Source organism: Phytophthora ramorum, assembly GCF_020800215.1.
Source record: "Phytophthora ramorum isolate Pr-102 chromosome Unknown Phyram_PR-102_s0005, whole genome shotgun sequence".
Classification (NCBI taxonomy): domain Eukaryota; phylum Oomycota; class Peronosporomycetes; order Peronosporales; family Peronosporaceae; genus Phytophthora; species Phytophthora ramorum.
Genome location: NW_027150651.1, coordinates 2,658,636 through 2,676,545, shown reverse-complemented (window position 1 = coordinate 2,676,545; position 17,910 = coordinate 2,658,636). Strand labels below are relative to the sequence as shown.

Below are 17,910 nucleotides of genomic sequence, written 5' to 3'. Positions count from 1 at the left end.
GAATCACGCACAATTTTCTGTGAGGTACGAAAGCATTTCCAAAGAGCTTCAGGTTGATCGATTTTACCTCCGTGTTATCACAGAAAGAATAAACGATGGATCTCTGCAGTTGGCAGAAGTCGCAAAAGTTGTTCGATCGATGGAATCAGGAACACATCGTGGAAAGTTGAAAAACTCGAGTAGCCTTTTCTTCGCCAGTATGGATATTGCGAAGGACCCGGCAAAGTTTTTCAGCGAGGTTTATCAGTGTTGGCTGGAACATCTTCATCTGAACAATATTCCGCTATCTGGAACTAACGATTGGTCTGCAAGTGGAAGCAACGGATTTCCGCATTTTACTGGAGGAACTGGAAGCGAGCAACATGGCCACTCGATGTTGAAAATATTGATCGAGTTAGCCCATGTGTTCCCCGAAGCTCGACCTATCACAAAACATCGAGCTCGATTTCTCACCGAACTTCTGCGGAACTCATACCTTGCGAGTGAAATTCAAGATGTCGTCGAATTAATATCTGGATTGAGCCTGTCTGGAGAGGCTTGCGCTGAGTTATGTACTAAAAATTACATTCAAGTGTTACTGTACATGTCGATGCTGTCTCACAGACGTCGGCCTGCACCAATAGGGAGTGAAGTAACGGACGATCGTAGTGATATACCGATGATGGACTCACTGGTCATGTCGGGAGCTGACGCAACCTCCTCAGTTCCGATTGCAGAGCTTTCCCTGTACGACGAATCCAGGTTTGCGCTCAAATGGAGCATAAAGCTTAAGGCAGTGGGGGATGCTGAGGGAAACAGTGAGGTGAATGGCCCATACTCGGCGAACGAGCTGAAGGAATATCTGGAAGCTGATCCTCTCATTCGGCACCGCCAAATTGATGCCCTATACGTGTGTAGCTGTTCGACACACACGGGTTCAGATGGTGACGAACATACGTGGAAGTCGATGTTTGAATACCCAGAACTGCGCTGGATGGAGCTGACTGATGAACCCATGGATCCGAAATGTGCTGCGTATGCTTTGAAGACGCTAAGGAACTTTATGATCAAAGATCAGCACACAGTGTCGATTGGAAACAAAAATTTGTGGCCACCACCCTTAGTGAATACCGTCGTAGCTAATGCGTCATCGTTGGCCTTTATGATCCAGCTGCTGCTTGTAAATGACTCGAGCGTGCGGCGTTACGTGTGTGAAATGCTGATGTCACTGAGTGATGGGGAGTTGCAAGATCTACACCAGTATGGAACCTTCTACTTTATATTGTCTACGGTCGCTATTGCCAGAGAAGCGGACAAAGTGCCTGCGTTCGTTCCAGAAGCAGCATTTCTTAAAAGAGTTCATCGTACTCAGCGATCATCGGAGCTGCACACAGGACAGAGTCAATTGACGGACATGCTTCCAGAGTCCCTCATCAATATTCTGGATTCAGAGCCACCTGAACACTTTGCCGATGTTTTTATTGGTCGTAAGAAAGACAAACGCGTAATGTGGTCATCTACGATGCGAGTGCATTTACAAGAGATGCTGGCTGAACACCTGCGAGACTTCAAAGAGGATCTCAGAAAAAGTGTTGCTGTTAGGTACAGCTACACTCCAATCCCGCCAATTTCCTTCTTGGAGTTGTCTGGAGACGTGTACTGCAGTGGGTTCTATCTTTCAACTTTTAATCAGTCAAATTCTGATACTGAAGAGGAGGTTGAAGACCCTGTATTCCTCATGAAGAGTATCGAGGAGAAGTGGCGGTACTTGGTACGCCATCAAACGGATGGGATTGATCAGGATGCAGATCACTCGGATGCATATAAGGTGTTTGGGTGGAGTGAAGGTGTGACGTACGCGTCGTCGGATTTGCGTCAGCGTTTTCGTGAACTGTGTCAACAAGAGGTCGAGGTAACGACAGTGCGCAACGCGTTCGATTCACTAAATGGTTTGCTTGAGCGCAGGGACGTAGCTGATGGTGGGCGTACATCGGACGAAGTCATAGAGCGCGTTTTGAAGGCACAATTGCAATTGCTGGACAAGTTTGGATACCAGTTTTTTTCATACGAGTCTTCGACGCTGGACCTACTCGTTCGCGTTCTATCGACTCGATCGTCGGGGGAGTCCAAATTTCGTAGTTTGGCGATGAGCGTGCTGCGGCGATTGCTCTCTGTTGCGCCACAAAATGGTCCGCTATTGGTAAAAGTCGATGGCAGCTGGGACACTATTCTCAATTTAGTCGAAAGCTGTGCATATGGGCGCGACGTGGCTGCAAAAGAAAGCATGTTCTCAATTCTTCAACTGCTTCTTGCTTCCGAAGAAGGCGTGGACTCGCTTTTGGAAGGAGGAGGCACTAATACAAGCAACGGGGCGCCACCGTCGAAGGTATTTGATTTTAGCACTTTCGGGGACGATGACAACAACTCGTTTTTTACCGCGACGGAGTACACGTCTCAAAATGGAGCATGCAGGTCCAAGTACGCCCATCGCGTTTATTCTCTGCTAGATGATGTCATTCTTTCATTTGAAAACATCCAGCCGTGGCATATCCAGAAGATGTCGTTTGAAATTGCGTCATCACTGTGCAGGAGCCACGAGCTTCAGGAGCAAATCATGACATCCACACGGGTATTTTGGAAGGGTCTGTATTTGATTTTGGCATCGGCTGAAAGTTCATCAGGAATTGACACGTCACAGGGATCTACCACCGCTTTGGAGAAACAAGAGCGTGAAATGCTAGAGAGTGCCTTTGGCGCACTCCGATCTCTTGCTCTGGGTCCGGATGGAAATAGACGATCGGCGGGGCTTGATGCCTTGGCAAATCTGCTTCCAATGGATTTCTTAGATTGTCTTGAAAAGCCCAAAGGGCATGACTTTTGTACCATTCTGTTGTCAGATATACGCGAGCCAACGTGTATTTGGAACGAAAGCACAAGAGCTGAACTTTCACAACTTACGGAGGAATTTTGTACCGACCCCAATGGTGATGGAGTGTCGTTTCTGGAAACCGCTGCAAACCACATGTATGATTGCCTAAGTACAGAGCCATTTATTGGAGGAATCTACCTGCTGATATTACTGGAGAAGGCGGAGGAGGACCCTCAAGCAATTACTGAGGACATGCTGTACCCAACCACAGCCGTTGATTTTGTGTCGGCGTTGTTCTTGTTTTTGAACGAGAACAGAGACCCTAAACTTGGTATTTATTCGGACACGCTTCCTGCTTTGGATTGCTTAAGCTTTCTTTGCGATTTGCCAGCTTTTCGGCCCGCAATCGTAGAGTGTCTTGAGCAGCATATTGATGATGTAGATCCTGTTAACGCTTCAATATCGGTGGCAACGCTAGGCAGATATCTGTTGCCATTCGATGGCGATGACAAATCGAAGGGTGTATCGATATCATCTCGGCGATCGTTGTCAACGTATGGATTTAAAGCGAAGGCTCAAACTGACGATGTACCCCCAGGAATGGAAGCTGAGTTTGGAAACGTCGACTATTTAAACCGCCAAGAACTAGCACTGCTGATCTTAAACAAAATCTGCGGGTTCGAGTGCAACTTAGAGCGAATGCTGGCACCTTTTTGCCAGTTCACGTGGTGCCTTCAGGTAATCACGGACCATCTTGGATATGAGCAAGCATTCTATGCGCTCTCCTGCTTGGCGGAGCTGTGTGATACGTGCCTAGTCATTGCTGAGTACGTACAAATAAGCGGGCTCTGGGTAGAGATATTGGGCATTGCTCTTCAATCGAGACAGCACGTTCTGCACGAACACTTTCTTCGAGCAGAAGCGCTGCGAGCGCCAGCGTTTGAAGTTCTATATGCGTTGCTGATGAAAGACTTGGAGCTGCGAGAGAAGATGTACAGTGGACTTTGCCGATTCCTACCGTACCCAATTGTGTACCAAATTCACTTGGACCCAAACCAAGCGTCACGATTCTTCGATGATAACCACGAAAAGAGCGACTTGATCTGGAACTCTCACAGACGTACAGAAGTTCGCAAGAAGCTTGACACCATTATTTGCCGGAATCGGCTCGAGCGGTCTGTAGCAAAACGAGACTCCGTTCTGCTGGACGACGAAACTGACTGCATCTCGTTCCCAAAGAATTTTGTGGCTGGTCTCTACATCGATCGCTTTTTGTCCCGGCCGGATCCAGAAAAGCTAACGAACCCAGCCTATAATTTGGAGTTGCTTTTTCAAACGTGGAGAACTGAGCTCGACCTTTTAATGCGCTTTGATCTTCATAATCCTCCCGACAATCTCAAGAAAACGGCGGATCAGATCGACAAGTATACCATGGCTATGACACATATCTTGCGGGCATCCCTCGATATTGATGAGAGTATTGCCAACAATCGCATGCCAGAGCAGATCGTGAAGCTTGTGCGTTATTGTAACCAGAACTTGATCACAAGCTTTCCGTACCGCTGCATTCTACGCGTTGCCCGGCGGTTGGTGCAGTTTCCAGAGATCGTTTCAAAAGACTTTATGGAGCTGCTCATTTGTCGAATCACCATGCAGCACCCAGATATTCCGTCCCTGCTGAAGGTTCTTCGTCGTGTACTGGAGGCACGCAACACTGCACTTACAGAAAGCGAGGCGAAGGATGACCCAGAGTTCTGGCTGAAAGACCTCAAATACTACCCTCAAACGCTAGCGTTCCTGGAAGGATTGTTGGAAAACAAGGAGCAGATCGAGGCCTCACTCCTTTCCAATGTGAATCGTGTGCTGCGCATCATTCATGCTGAAGAGCCAAAAGAAACGCACTTGAAGCAGATTTCACGCAGCTTCATGGGTCGTTGGCACAACTTCACACTGGAAAGCAGACCTTCAATCATCCGTGGCTCAATTAAAACTGGGCAATCGGAAACGAAGTCACCAGTGGCAGCTAACGTAGTTTCTGCGGACCCGGACATCTTAAGCACGCAAAGTTTCGACGTGGATGGAGCAAGAGCAGCGCCAGGTGTTGACAGCACTCGAAGTTTTGATGTTGACGGCGAGCGTGAGCCTTCTATCCGTGTCGACATCAAAGGCATCCCTGACGACCGCGAAATCGACATCGATGGCACGTTTATCCAGGTCCCTCCAAAGAGCATCAACTTCACAGCTGGAGCCATCGAGGTGGGGGATGCTGTTGCGCCGCGAAGCTTCCGATACAGGGGAGAAGCGGCACTCGATTCGCCATTACCTTCGCCCACATCGGTACGCTACTCGACGCTAGGAGCTCAATACGAACCGATTGACTCTCAGTACCACTCGAAGAAAGCGGCCCAGTATGACGAGAAGGAAGACGACGAAGACATCTTCGCTACCCGGCCACGTCCCCGTCGCGGAAGTGTGCCTTTGAATCCCGACGACGTCGACGCGAAGCCAGTCAACAGACTGGCTGCTGCTGCTGCAGGTAATAACATCCCCATGAGCAGTATCAACGCCACCTACTCGCAAGCGCCATCAACTCGCCGGCAGCCTCCAGCCGGAGGGGAGGTCCCGTCGGAAGCGACAACCTACTTGAGTCGGCAGAGTGGAACGAGTGCCATGAACTCCGAGCGGCGCTATTCCCTGCTGGATTCCTGGAAGCCTCCAAGCTCCGCGGCGCCCAGCTCGGCGCTTACGTCACTCACAATTTCCCGACGGGGTCGCCGAGCCGCAGTGGTCTACAGCCGACACAAGTCTAAGAAGAAGCGGTGGTTCAACAGATAAGTTAGCGCGACCTCTTACATTTTACTAAAAGAAACTGCAAGTTGAAGTTGATACCATCACTCTGCATTTCTTCCGCATCGAGTTGCCAGCAGAACGCGATGGTGCAGCGCACCTTTGAAGCTCCGAGTGGGCAGGAAGTGGCTCCTAATGAGAGCTCGGGAGATAGTAGCATCCTTCGGTACATTAAGACGCTTACAAGTCACCAGACGAACGCCAAGCAACAGCGCATGGACAGCTTCCTTCAGCAAGTCAAGCACCACCAGCCTACAGAGGCTGTTACTGCGAAGCCTCCGCGTCATCCGCCCGTATTTAAGGCTCAAAATGAGGCTATAGTGCCGTCGAGGCGGGTGAAGGACACAGCAACAGCAAGCAAGAAGCAAAGAGCAGTCGCTGGTGAATCCAAGGTGGGCACTGCCCGCAGCAAAAGAGGGAAGGCTGCTGGTCGCAAGAACAAGAGTCATCCAAGAGGCAAGCGTCCGTATGAAGGAGAGGAAGTCGACCAGCAACGAAAGAAACCGAAGCGAACACCACCTACTAACAAGCAGCAGAAGAGTGCGATGGGCTCGTTGGGTCGATTCTGCTTCAACGGGACCTGGTCGCAGGACAAAACACCGGTGACTGCAAACGAAGAGTGCGCTGTTGGTGAGGCGCCACATCTCGGTGCAGCTTCACCTCCTGGAAACATGCCACGAACTACGAAATCGACACACGGCGCCATGAATGCTGGTTCAGAGCTGCCCGGACTCGAGGTGGTGCATTTCGTTCGGGTATTGTTTGCTGGCACTTCTGAAAGTAATATGTGTGTATTTGCTACCAGGCACCACCCAAGCAACTCCCGTTCTCAACTTACACGACGCTTACCGCGGAAGAACCACGGAGCTCCTTCCTGAAGGCCCGGATCCTGCTCCCTGAGAAAGTGCAGCTAGAAGACCTCGAAGATGTTCTACCTGCTGAAGAGGTTTTCATCCCCGCTTACGACCCTCTCAGCTCCATCATGGAGTCGATCTACTTTTGATTTGAACAGCATAGCGTCACGTGGTCTGTAGACGAACGGAGTCTGGCGGAGTACTTGTGCTTGAAGCTGAAAAATGAAGACCGATAGATTGAATGAAAGCATAGAAGTTGCTACGAGCTACGGCTGTTACCTTGGAGAAGGCTTCTAACCGTTGCTGTGCCAATGTGTGAGTCCGTTTGGAAAAAGGACGCTGATGATGTTAGTTTCGTTGGTGTCGTAGTGGTAAGTGGAACTACAGAACACCAACCGTTCATCTAGTCGCAATCTTCAGCAAAGGTCGCATGTGACTCGTCAGGTTCGATCCTCGCGTCTACATTTCTCTATCAGCGATGCGTCTCCACGCTTGGTGGTTGCTCGTGCTAGCATTGATAGCGCGGTGTTGTGTGTTCTCAGATGGTGAGCACTTGTTCGCCCAAGCGAACGACCTTGCTAACGAGTACCCGTCATCCGTGTCGTTGTGTGGGGAAAACATCGCCAAGGAGACCGGAACCCTCAATGGTCTCTATTACGTGTTCTACGAATCGTCCTCCAATGGATTCGACATTCCTGTGATTCTATGGCTCTCGGGCGGGCCTGGATGCTCTGGCTTGGTCGCGTTACTGTTTGAAAATGGCCCTTGTTCATTCGACGACGAGGCAGACACGATTTCGTTCAATCCGTACTCGTGGACTGGACTCGCGCACGTTATCTACCTCGACCAGCCCAAGGGCACAGGGTACAGCGGTGGGACGAATGGAATCAAGCAGCCTTGGTCTTTTGGTGGGGCTACAGAAGACATGCTCGAGTTTCTTCACCAATTTTATCAACAGCACCAAGAGCTCAAAGCCAACGACTTCTACATTTTCGGAGAGAGCTATGCAGGACACTACGTTCCGGACTTGGCGGTGAGAGTGCTCGAGAATGACGGTTCACTTCCTACGCTGAAAGGAATTGGAATCGGCAACGGTGTTGTGTCGACAAGTGCCTGGGTCGAGTCAGCGATTACTTTCTTGAAATCTAACGACTACGGCTACAATTTTCTTGGGTCAAACGAGGAAACACTTCAGGACGCTGTCGATCGCTTCAAGGTGTCTATTGCGAATTGCAGGAGCCAATCACAAGAAAATCAAGGAAATAACTTGCGCCATTCCGTTGATGATCGCGTTGGCCCTGATTGCGGGGAGGCACTGCAGATACTTTCTGACTTTGGTGTAGTTGTTTCCTCTTCAATTTGGGAGCGTGGACGAAACGTGTACGACATGCGTCGTGATTGCCACCTGGACGACCCTCTTCAGCTGTGCTACCGATTCGAACGTCTCCAAAACCTCGTCAACAGCCCACGTGTACGTGCTTACTTCGACGAAATCCCACACGAGTGGAAGTTGTGTTCGCTCGGAGCGGTTCAGCAATTGGCACCGATGGACAGACTTGAGGAGAGCGAGTCGAACGTCGCTCGGGCGCTTGAACAGGGCGTTCGTGTGCTTGTCTACGGTGGGGATGCCGACACCGTCGTCAACTGGATGACGCAGGATTCGTGGACGCGCGACCTCGTCTGGAAACACCAAGCAGAGTTCTCCTCCACCACCTCCACCGAGCAAAACTTGGACGGACGACGCATCGGCCGCATCCGCACCTCGCACGGACTTAGCTTCATGAAAGTCTACAACGCAGGCCACGTACGTTCACCCAGCCCCATGTCCTGCATCTCCCACCAACTAACCTGCTCTCGTATATGTGTAGATGGTTCCTCACGATCAGCCCGCGGTTTCCTACGAAATCGTGCACAGCTTCCTCTACGACCAACCTGGCATTGGCATGTTCAGTTAGATTCACAACCACCTCACCTTCTGCTGCTAAATACAAAAATTAACTAGAAACATGCACTTTAGAATTACTAATTAGAAAAACCTTCTTGCACAACAGCAAGCTGCAAACTCAGCTTCGTAGTCTCCCAGGCTCTACACCCTGGACTGCTCCAGACTGCACGACAAACAGAAGACGCGGTCCAGTTGCGCGTCGCAATTGAGCGTCGAGCACAGCGAGCAGAAGACGTTGCAGCACGCGTCGCATTCGCGCCGGCAGCAGTCGCCCATGCTCCTCTCGCAGTGCGAGCACGTGTGCGTCTGGCTGGGCTGCAGCTGGTGCTTGGCTGGGCGTCCGGAGCTCTCGCACACGGCGCAGCAGGCCAGCGGTGTCTCCGAGCGCGCGAACAACTTGCCGATGGAGCTGTGTCGCTTGATGCGCGCGTTCGTGACGGCGGCCGACATCATCCGGCTCATCGCGTCTTTAGTTTAGGACAAGCATGTTAAATTAGTCATTTTTCAAGTTGAAACACCGAGTTTCAGCACGCACCGACGGGCACGGAGCGGTCTCTGCAGCGCTTTGCGGACGCGTGTGGCGGCTTCCAGGGCGACATGGAGGCCCAAAGCGACGACGGAGGGGGCGTCATTCCCAGGGCGTCGCAGTCCTCCATGGAGCTCTCGTCGCGGCCGCGCTTCATGCTGGAGATAACAGATGCAGGGCAGCAAAGAGAGTTGGTCGGTGCTGGCCGCGCGCTAAAGCCGAAGTGAGCGGCGTAGTTGGCGGGAAATCCCGCCTCTCCCATTTATTTACGAAATGTATTTACGGAAATATAAAAAATAGGTGTGAAATATATTTTCGATTTTGCGGTTGGAAGCCCTTGAATCAAGGTGTAGTCCTTTGAAGTGGCTAACGTTAAACTTTCGCTTGGAGAGAGGCAAAATGAGGTCTATTCAAATTCGAGCTTAGTGCTTCCAGCTGCGAGATGACACACAAAAAACGGAGAATTAGTGACTGGCCAAGTACGTCCACAATAGGGAAGCAGTGCACGTACATCTTGATCGTGCGATCCTTGCTGCCCGACGCCACCATGTCGCCGTTGGGGCTCCAGTCCAGCGCGTACACCTCATCGGCGTGGCCCGACAGCGTCGTCTTGGCGTTCTTCGGGGCACTGAGCTCCCACACCTTCACGGTCGAGTCTTTGCTGGCCGTCACGATCAGGCGCGCGTCGCTGGACCAGCACACCTGGTACACTGCACCGACGTGGCCGGTCAGCGTGGCAATGAATTTGCCCGTCTGGCCATTCCAGATCTTCACCTTCTTGTCAAAACTCGCGCTCGCGAAATACCGTCCGTCCGGCGAGAAGCTCAGGTGGTTCACGGGCTGTTGGTGGCCCGTGAGACGCGCCAGCGGCTTCTTGTTCTCCGCGGGCTCCCACAAGAACAGCGTGAAGTCGTCCGAGCCGGACACCAAGCGCTCCGGCTGACCCTTTCGCACCTCCTGGTACCGCTTCAGCGCCGCCTCCTGCATCTCCTCACGCGACGCGAAGCTCTTGGTATTGTGGCCAAACGGTCCCGACCGGCAAACGTAGTCCACATTCAGCGCCAGCGTGTTGATACGGTGACCATGTCCGACCAGCGTGCGCACGAGTTTGCCCACGTGCTCGCCCTCCATCGACCACACCTTGATGGTACGGTCACGCGACGCACTGTACAGCAGGCCTTCACCGCCCCACTTAATGCACTCCACCGAGTCCGTGTGGCCCGACAGCGAGGCGATGGATCGCCCAGTGCGAGCGTTCCACACCTTGATCGATCCGTCCTTGGAAGAGCTCGCAAAGCGCTCGCATGTGGCATTGCGGTGCATGGGCTCCCACGTCAGCGAGTTCACCCACTGCTTGTGGCCCTTCATGGGCTGGCCGATCTGCTTGCCTGTCAACGGGTCCCACAGACGAATCTCACCGTTGCGGTCTGCCGACGCAAAACGCGCGCCATCGGGCGACCAAGCCGTACACAGCACATGGTTCTTGTGGCCCCGACCCGTGTGCTTGGGCATGCAAGTGTTCGTGTCCCAGAAGCGAACGGTAGCGTCGCCTCCTCCGCTCGCGAGTCTCTTTCCGTCGGGGCTGAAACTCACGTGCAAAATGGCCTCCGAGTGTCCCTGCAGTGTGTCACTGCAACGAGTCACCGGACGCACACGGAACGCCGCCAGCGGCTGGAACGTGATGGTCAGCGCCGTCTCCGTCGACAATTTCTACCACCAAAACAGCACACTAAACAGTCAGCAACCTGTTTCAAAAAGTGCAAAACATCAGCAACCACTCACCAGCTCCTCCACCGTCGCCTTAAGCGATGTCGTCACCTCCGTCTCGCCAATGAACAGCGAGTACGGCACGCGGTTCTTGCCGTTCTGCAGCAGCTCATTCACCAGCTCCTCCATCTGACGCACGTTGGAGCTAGTGGGTATCTCCAGTTGCGGACCCACATTGGTGCCCTATTCAATGCACAAAACGCAACCCAATTAGAGACTCAGGGCTTTTGTAAAATGTGTCAACTGTTGCGCTCACGTCTTCGCTCTGGAACTGGGCGATGGCCGACGTGCCGTTCTCGTCCTCCTCATCGCCACTGGCGCTTGGGTCCTCCGATTTCATGGCCGCGTTCGCGTCGGCGCTGGAGCTGATGGCCTCGTGCTCCAGCTTCATCTTCTTGGCGACGTGCGTTGCCATGACTGCTTGAATGGCTTTCTGTGTCAAAAACTGTTGGGCTGCAGACGTTGCATTTCGATTGGTCGAATTGTTGGGCGTTCAGCCAATCACAGACTGCGCATGAGTTGAAGTGACTTCATGCACTAGTTGAAGAGCTTTTGAATTCGAGCTTCACATTGAGGTATCGATAGATTCAATTCTTACTACCGGCAGTGTGCAGTCTTGGTGTCAAGCGTTGTAGCCCCAGCTTCGTCGTCACATATGAATGGAGCTACTAGATTGCCTACACAGACAGTTTTGTGGCCAACTCGCGCATAATGACACCAAGCGCTCAAATGCAGCAAACTATACGTGTCTGGATGTTGTGTTGGTCCTCGCCGTACTCTACAGTCATCCTGCTTTGTAGATCATCACGGCTTTCTCGTTGTAGTAGAAAAAGACAAAGTTTCTCGTGACGTGCGTGACGAACGAGCCGAAATTCCGGCCGATGCACACCACCCAGTGCGGGTCCCACGCTTCGTCTAGGTGCGCCTTGATCTCCTCACACACCTGGCAGTAGCAATACATCAGTATAAGCACCAACACATTGACACAAAGCGATGCTGCCTCACCGCCAAACCGTTCTTCTCCCATTCCTCGGTGTCGTACTTGGTCAGCCGCGAGGTGACGTGCTTGATGGCGTCTTCAAGCACGTCGTCCTCCATATCGCAGGGCATCTTGACCTTGGCTCCCCACATGTGCTGCCAGCTCGGTGCCTCCCCCATGCTACAGGAGATAGGATATCGATATGTGGTCGAGTATCTCACAGGCAGATCGCGACGTTTCGGGTTTCTATGCTTTTAAACATGGCTACACTTTTTTATTTCCTGGTGCACGAAACGACGTAAGTTGCATTCCAAGTACGTCACCATGGAGAGGCGGTTAATGAGTCGGCGTGGGGGAAGCGCTAGCCAACCCCAGGTGACGCCCTACCAGCACCTCGAGGTGGAGAAAAATGTACTTTGCACGGAAATATGGTGGAATTTGACTTATTTGTTTGGTAGCTGGACGATGGATGGCGTGAATGGGAAAACACCAAGCAGGAGCTCGTGCTGGTGAAAAGGCAGCTGGGAGAGAAGGTGGCGCCTCGTGTTGAGGAATGTGGCGTTCAGGCAGGCTGGGCTGATGTATGTGATTGTATTTGGAAAGGATGCATTAATTCTACAGTTGAAGACGGGAACTCGGAGGCTGCAGGAAACACTGCGAAAGAAAGACAAAGACGTAAGGCGTTTGTCTTGGTGCCATTGTTTACTGTAAATGTTGGCTTACGATATGTGTGCGAGTAGCTGCACGCTGCCTTTGCGATCCTGAGGTCACCACAGGAAGCAAAGACCACTAAAACCCGCAAGCAGGAGCTAATTGACCGTCTTGTATCCGAATGCATGCAACGGGTATGGTAGCGTGGCGTATCTAAACATTTGCGGTGGTTAATAAGCTGCTTCTGACGCACTGTGGGCTACTGTCATCTCGTTGGTTAGATAGGCTGTGACAGCTGAAGCTCTTGCTGAGGAGCGGAGGCAAGAGTTAGACCGGCTTAAGTACAGCAGGTAAGAAAGGTCAAGGTACCGAGTGGGTACTTCATGGGGCTTACTCACGCGCGTGGTAGCAAATTTCTTCGCTTCCAGGAGCTGGAGGTGGAAATTGAGGAATGTCATACGGAAATTGAGCGTCTTCGTGCCAAGATAGAGACAACGATCGTTCCCTCACCGATTGTTACTGGGAAGCTAAGAGTTTCCTCAGTGCCCTTACTCCCTGCCAACGGTGCTGCAGGCTTGACCAAGAAAATCAAACTCGATCCATTAAGTTTGCCAGAAGACGAAGATTCCGACAACCAGCCCAGTGCGAGTGCACCCACCAACGTGGCCAGAATGTATTCTTCACATAGCGCTGCAGGGCAAGTTCGTATTGTGCCGCTCGTTAAATTTGAGCAGCGAGAGGGTTTTGTCTCTAAGACTCGTCGGCGAGCGCTCGAAGCTGAGTACTACAAGCAAGTTCGTATGGCCCAACTAGAAGTCGAGTGCGAATTGGAAGAGAATCTGCACATTCGAGCAGCTCGGGAGGCGAAAAGGCTTCATTCGATGGAGCTACAGGTCACACAAGCAGAATTGGTGCGTGACACCGTTAGGTCGCAACTTGCAACGCTTGAAGTGTCTAGCTCTCCAACCAATGTACTAGGAGTCGAGTGTACGAACGAGGTTCAGCTGAGTGATGGCCCCGAAGGCACCTCTGATAATGAAGGCAAGCCTGAGCAGGGGCAGACACCTACGATACAAGCAAGCGAGACAGAGACTAGTACCATTGAGCAGGTGGTTGCTGTCGAGCCACATCATGCAGATGATGATAACGCAGAGATGGAAAGAATTGGTACACCATCTCAAAATTTTAAGTTAGAGGAAAAGCCCCGGGACGAACATCAGGCGGATATGGAGGTGGAAGTATTTCACGAAAAGGATGCAGATAATTTCTCTGATAAAGAACCAAAACATCTCAAGCAGAAGACGTACGAAGATGACGACTTCGATGCCAGTGATGAAGGTGCCCATGGTGCTGGAGGCGTTGAACACACTGTTTGGAATGCGGATCCGAATCCGCACGGCAGCTATCAGCTCGATGATCACCGTGTCAGTGTCGACCGACTAGCCACTGTCAATAGCGACGACGACAGCGACAACAGAGCCAACAATACAGTGTGGAACGTCGATCCCATTCCTGCCTTCTCCGATTTAACCCCGACAAAGGCAGAGTATAGTGAAGAAAATGACGTCGGAAGCGTAGTTTGGAACTTGGATCCTCGCTCAATACCACCGCAGGACTCCACGGTGCTGCTTGGTGGCTTCGTAGACGACAAGGATGATGATGTAGGAGAAGAAATCCCTCATACTCCAGTACAGCTGGAACATTCTACGCATGACACGAACCAAGTCTGGAATTTAGATCCTAATCCTTCCGACTCTGTAAAGCTTGACAATGCTTCAGACGATGAATCTTTTAGTTCCGGTCAAGAAGTGCATGCAACTGACACTGAAGAAAGACAGGTATGGAGCTTGGATCCAGCACCGTCACGCTCGGTTCCTCGGGAAACTGATGGCAATGGAGAACTATCTTCTAGAGATAACAAAAATGGGGTCGAGCTTGCTTCTGAAGTTGGTCCGAACAGCCTGGAGGAAGGCAGCACAGGTGCCACATTAACAGGAGACCAAAGTCCGTCGGACTCCTCGGAAACTGCCAAGAACGAGAATGCGAGCGACTGCCCAGAACCACCACCGTCTTCCTCACCAGCTCCTTCGGAAGACAAACTGCTTTGTAGCGATTTCACCAACCGTTCCGAACTAGTTGATCCAAATGCTGGTGTCCGCGACGTGGCAGGTGATGATAACAACACAACCAAGACTTGGAATTTGGACCCAGTTGCTAGCTCTCGTCATGACAGTGTCGACGGCACCTCTCCTGGTAACCATGGCGACGAGAGGTCTGTCTGGAATCTAGACCCTCAGTCTGGAGATGCCAGCGAACCTAACAACAGCGTCATCGAAATGGATGATCCGTTGTGTGGAGAAGGTGGAGGAGACGCTGCTGCTCGGCAATTAAACAATGACAACCCCCAAAACGACGTAGGCGCATCAAGTGACGAAAACGAACCAACATCTAGCCGCAGTGAGGCTTCAGCGCCGGATGCCTCCCCACCCAATCCAATAGAAGTTGAGACCACGGCAACCGTCCCGTTACAGACAGGTGAACAATTAATTGCCCCGCCTGGTGCTCCAGATTTTGATGAAGGTATTAACACTGCTTTTGGAGGGGGCATGGTTGAGGAACCTGAGCCCGCAGACCACACGTATGAGGACGCAAGCCAACAAAATTCCCCTCGAGAGTCTGAAGAGGATAACCCCATGGATGACGACGCCACTCCAGAGTACACACCACCATCTTCAGCTCGAGACGAGTCCGGAGACGACAACGGCGACGATACTACCTGGTGATATCCATACAAATTTGAGAATATCCATCCCTGCGATCGTCTGGAAACTATTGCGTTGCAAGAAAAGGAGTGGACGCTGTGATTCACAGTAAGCTTAGCACTGCATTTAGCCGGGACCTCAAGGGCTTCGTTCTTGCTCGATGAGCGCGGCCGACCCGAAAATGAAAATTATAGTGGTAAGTTACTACCAAAGATGAACCTGCTGCATGTGACGAGCTCGACGAAGGCAGGCAGCATCTACGAGAGTAATCCCGGACTCGCAGCGTTACCGAAAAGTAAGCTGAATGCTCAGGTATTCAACAGTATGGCATTGGCAGGTCGGCTGTGCATCATTAAACTGCTCTGGAATACATTGGTCAAATTTCGATGAACTTTTGTGCGGCAAACCCAACTCGACATGAATCTCTGGAGAATCGTAATTGATCCTGCCTACGGCCAAAGTACTTACCATCTAAAACCCATTACGCGGTTTGATCAGGATCGATGCAGTAACAGCAACTAAGCCGCGAACGTTTTCAGCTTGCACATTTGGTAATTCTCCTAACATGGCTACATTATGCATTCCCACAGGTCGGAATATTCCTGTTCATCATGATCGCCTGCGTCGCGGTCATCGGCGCGGCGGTGCGTGTCTTGTGTCTGTCTCCAAGGCTCGAGAGTCCGTACTGACGTATAGTCCTCTTTTCCCGCTTCCTCCCGTGCAGAATAGTCCGCTGTACATCCGCACGTTCGGAGAGGAGGGCGAGGACTTGGGCTTCCACTACATCGCGCACGTGTCGCTGGACGTCATCGAAGAGAAACTGCGCGGCGCGAGCGTCACCACGTCCAAGGACGACATGTACCTGGGCTTCCTGGGGCCCATCGAAGATTATCGAGTGTACGGATACGTCACCAACACTTCAGTCAAGTTCGTGGTGGTCCTGCAGGACGCCCCAGTACGCGAGTCGGAGCTAAGACCGGTGAGCTCTTGAATCAATTGCCATGGTGGCTAGGGGGTTGATTTGACCTTGTGTATGGCGGTGTGTGACTCCAGTTCTTCGCGGAGGTGCATCGGCTGTACGTGAACGCCATGTCGAACCCGTTCGCGCCGCTGGGAGAGCGCCTCACGTCGCAGACTTTTGACAAACGAGTGTCCAACCTCGTCGTACAGCACAACACAGGCAGCTAAGTGGAATTTTCTCTGCTTTGTGCATCGCGTGCATTTTATCTTCTGATAACCGCTGTCGTCTCTACATACCCAAAGCTTCGACGGACAAGTCTCCCACGCCACTGTCGTCCTCCTTTTCCTCTTCCTCTTCTGATTCAGACTCATCGTCTTGGTCCTCTTCGTCAATTTCAGGCATTGGGAACCGCAGGATTGCAGCGATGCCGCTGACTTGGCCTAGTTTCTCGCCTGACACGTGCAAACTACTGAAGAGCCGAACCGTGCCGCCATTATCACGCACGCTTTCCACAAGGTCAACGTACTTGCGCCGAGTGGCGATATCTTGCGACCGGAAGAGAGCGTCCGTGATCATGAGCGTATCGATGGCCATGTTTGCGTTGGCCTGGACGACGTGCTTGTAGCCGTAGTATGCGCGGTCCTGGTCGATATGCAGCATGTTAAAGAAGCGCTCCAGGCACTTGACATCTTCTACAGCCTTGGTATTTGCCACCTGCGACTGAATTGCCGGATCGTTTAACACCTCGTCAAGAGCATGCTTGTGGCCAGACGACGAGTGACATAGCACGAACTTTGGCTTGTTCTCCAAAAAGAGCTTGTCGTCCTGGCGGACAGCCTGCTCAACCATGAACTTGAAAAAGTCGTCCTTGACGAAACCTGGGCTGGCCAGCAGCACACACTTGACAAGCTTGAAATCAATGTGCTGTCGAATGGATCGCACAATGTTTTCGTAAAACTTTTCAGTGCCCTTGGCGTGAGCCGAACTTCCCGGGCGCTTCTTGGGCACGCTGGTTTCAATCTTGGCCCGAATGACTGTCATATCACCCTTGATCAGACACAGGTGCGCCAGACCGACCTGCATCACCACAGCCGCCAGTTCAGCTTGCTTGGTGATATCGCAAGCCATGTCGATCCGCTCCAGCGACATGACGTCCCAGCAGTTCTTGGTCAGCGTGAAGTCGCGATTCATCTCCAGGTCCAGCGTGTGGTAAGCTCCCATCTACACAAACTCTGTCAGTTTCTTGCTTTATCACTTGCACAAAACATTACTACAACCCGCGTACCCGAACGTATTGGCTCTCCATGATGTTCTTGCCCTTGATACGCAGCACACACAGCGCCGGGTCGAAGTTCACTTGCTCCACCTGCACGTCGATTTTCAGCATTCAGTCCACCCACAGCATTTTCCAGCAGCTACCAGGCCTCACCTCAATCTTCAGCGTCATGCGAACGCGCTGGCTGCTGGTAGACCCCGTCACGCCCTCCTTCACCACCTGCAGACACAGTAGCAAGCCAATACCTCACTTAAGTACGATACTAGGATACCACATTACCAGAGCAGCCCCGTACCTTGCGAATCGTCGTCGTCTTGACCGAGTCCGACACGTGGATGAGATTGTAGATGTGCCACATGTCCTCGGGCTCCTCGGCGCGTAGCACCACCGATCCGGCGCCATCTTTCTCGCTGATCTGCTTCTTGAGCAGCTTCATCTTGGCCCTTCGTCCTGCCAAAATGGCCCCTGGCACGAGGATCCCAGAATAGTGACAT

The 17,910-nt window shown here is 52.0% G+C and overlaps 9 protein-coding genes across 9 annotated transcripts; 5 read left to right on the top strand and 4 right to left on the bottom strand.

Annotated features, from left to right (window-relative positions):
* Positions 1 to 3,838: 3,838 nt before the first annotated feature.
* Positions 3,839 to 5,683, top strand: KRP23_6582 (uncharacterized protein; the record flags this gene model as incomplete). Its single annotated transcript, XM_067891791.1, has 1 exon — positions 3,839 to 5,683. The coding sequence occupies one exon, from the start codon at positions 3,839 to 3,841 to the stop codon at positions 5,681 to 5,683; it is 1,845 nt and encodes a 614-aa protein (XP_067746114.1).
* A 98-nt stretch (positions 5,684 to 5,781) lies between these two features.
* On the top strand, positions 5,782 to 6,698 carry KRP23_6581 (uncharacterized protein; the record flags this gene model as incomplete). Its single annotated transcript, XM_067891790.1, has 2 exons — positions 5,782 to 6,432; positions 6,501 to 6,698. The coding sequence occupies 2 exons, from the start codon at positions 5,782 to 5,784 to the stop codon at positions 6,696 to 6,698; spliced, it is 849 nt and encodes a 282-aa protein (XP_067746113.1).
* A 329-nt stretch (positions 6,699 to 7,027) lies between these two features.
* KRP23_6580 (Serine carboxypeptidase-like 48) lies at positions 7,028 to 8,504 on the top strand (the record flags this gene model as incomplete). Its single annotated transcript, XM_067891788.1, has 2 exons — positions 7,028 to 8,353; positions 8,418 to 8,504. The coding sequence occupies 2 exons, from the start codon at positions 7,028 to 7,030 to the stop codon at positions 8,502 to 8,504; spliced, it is 1,413 nt and encodes a 470-aa protein (XP_067746112.1).
* A 131-nt stretch (positions 8,505 to 8,635) lies between these two features.
* KRP23_6579 (uncharacterized protein) lies at positions 8,636 to 9,177 on the bottom strand (the record flags this gene model as incomplete). The annotated part of the gene is made up of 2 exons (XM_067891787.1): positions 8,636 to 8,961; positions 9,030 to 9,177. The coding sequence occupies 2 exons, from the start codon at positions 9,175 to 9,177 to the stop codon at positions 8,636 to 8,638; spliced, it is 474 nt and encodes a 157-aa protein (XP_067746111.1).
* A 265-nt stretch (positions 9,178 to 9,442) lies between these two features.
* KRP23_6578 (Notchless protein-like protein 1) lies at positions 9,443 to 11,202 on the bottom strand (the record flags this gene model as incomplete). Its single annotated transcript, XM_067891786.1, has 4 exons — positions 9,443 to 9,455; positions 9,532 to 10,730; positions 10,803 to 10,970; positions 11,044 to 11,202. 4 exons carry the CDS (start codon positions 11,200 to 11,202, stop codon positions 9,443 to 9,445), a joined length of 1,539 nt encoding a protein of 512 aa, XP_067746110.1.
* A 369-nt stretch (positions 11,203 to 11,571) lies between these two features.
* Positions 11,572 to 11,945, bottom strand: KRP23_6577 (Dynein light chain 1, cytoplasmic; the record flags this gene model as incomplete). Its single annotated transcript, XM_067891785.1, has 2 exons — positions 11,572 to 11,730; positions 11,793 to 11,945. The coding sequence occupies 2 exons, from the start codon at positions 11,943 to 11,945 to the stop codon at positions 11,572 to 11,574; spliced, it is 312 nt and encodes a 103-aa protein (XP_067746109.1).
* Positions 11,946 to 12,090: 145 nt separating this feature from the next.
* On the top strand, positions 12,091 to 15,200 carry KRP23_6576 (uncharacterized protein; the record flags this gene model as incomplete). The annotated part of the gene is made up of 6 exons (XM_067891784.1): positions 12,091 to 12,165; positions 12,225 to 12,299; positions 12,370 to 12,441; positions 12,507 to 12,611; positions 12,703 to 12,767; positions 12,827 to 15,200. 6 exons carry the CDS (start codon positions 12,091 to 12,093, stop codon positions 15,198 to 15,200), a joined length of 2,766 nt encoding a protein of 921 aa, XP_067746108.1.
* Positions 15,201 to 15,790: 590 nt separating this feature from the next.
* On the top strand, positions 15,791 to 16,367 carry KRP23_6575 (Trafficking protein particle complex subunit 2-like protein; the record flags this gene model as incomplete). The annotated part of the gene is made up of 3 exons (XM_067891783.1): positions 15,791 to 15,823; positions 15,904 to 16,158; positions 16,233 to 16,367. The coding sequence occupies 3 exons, from the start codon at positions 15,791 to 15,793 to the stop codon at positions 16,365 to 16,367; spliced, it is 423 nt and encodes a 140-aa protein (XP_067746107.1).
* Positions 16,368 to 16,428: 61 nt separating this feature from the next.
* KRP23_6574 (Protein pelota-like protein) lies at positions 16,429 to 17,852 on the bottom strand (the record flags this gene model as incomplete). Its single annotated transcript, XM_067891782.1, has 4 exons — positions 16,429 to 17,361; positions 17,426 to 17,506; positions 17,570 to 17,635; positions 17,712 to 17,852. 4 exons carry the CDS (start codon positions 17,850 to 17,852, stop codon positions 16,429 to 16,431), a joined length of 1,221 nt encoding a protein of 406 aa, XP_067746106.1.
* Between the last annotated feature and the right edge of the window lie 58 nt (positions 17,853 to 17,910).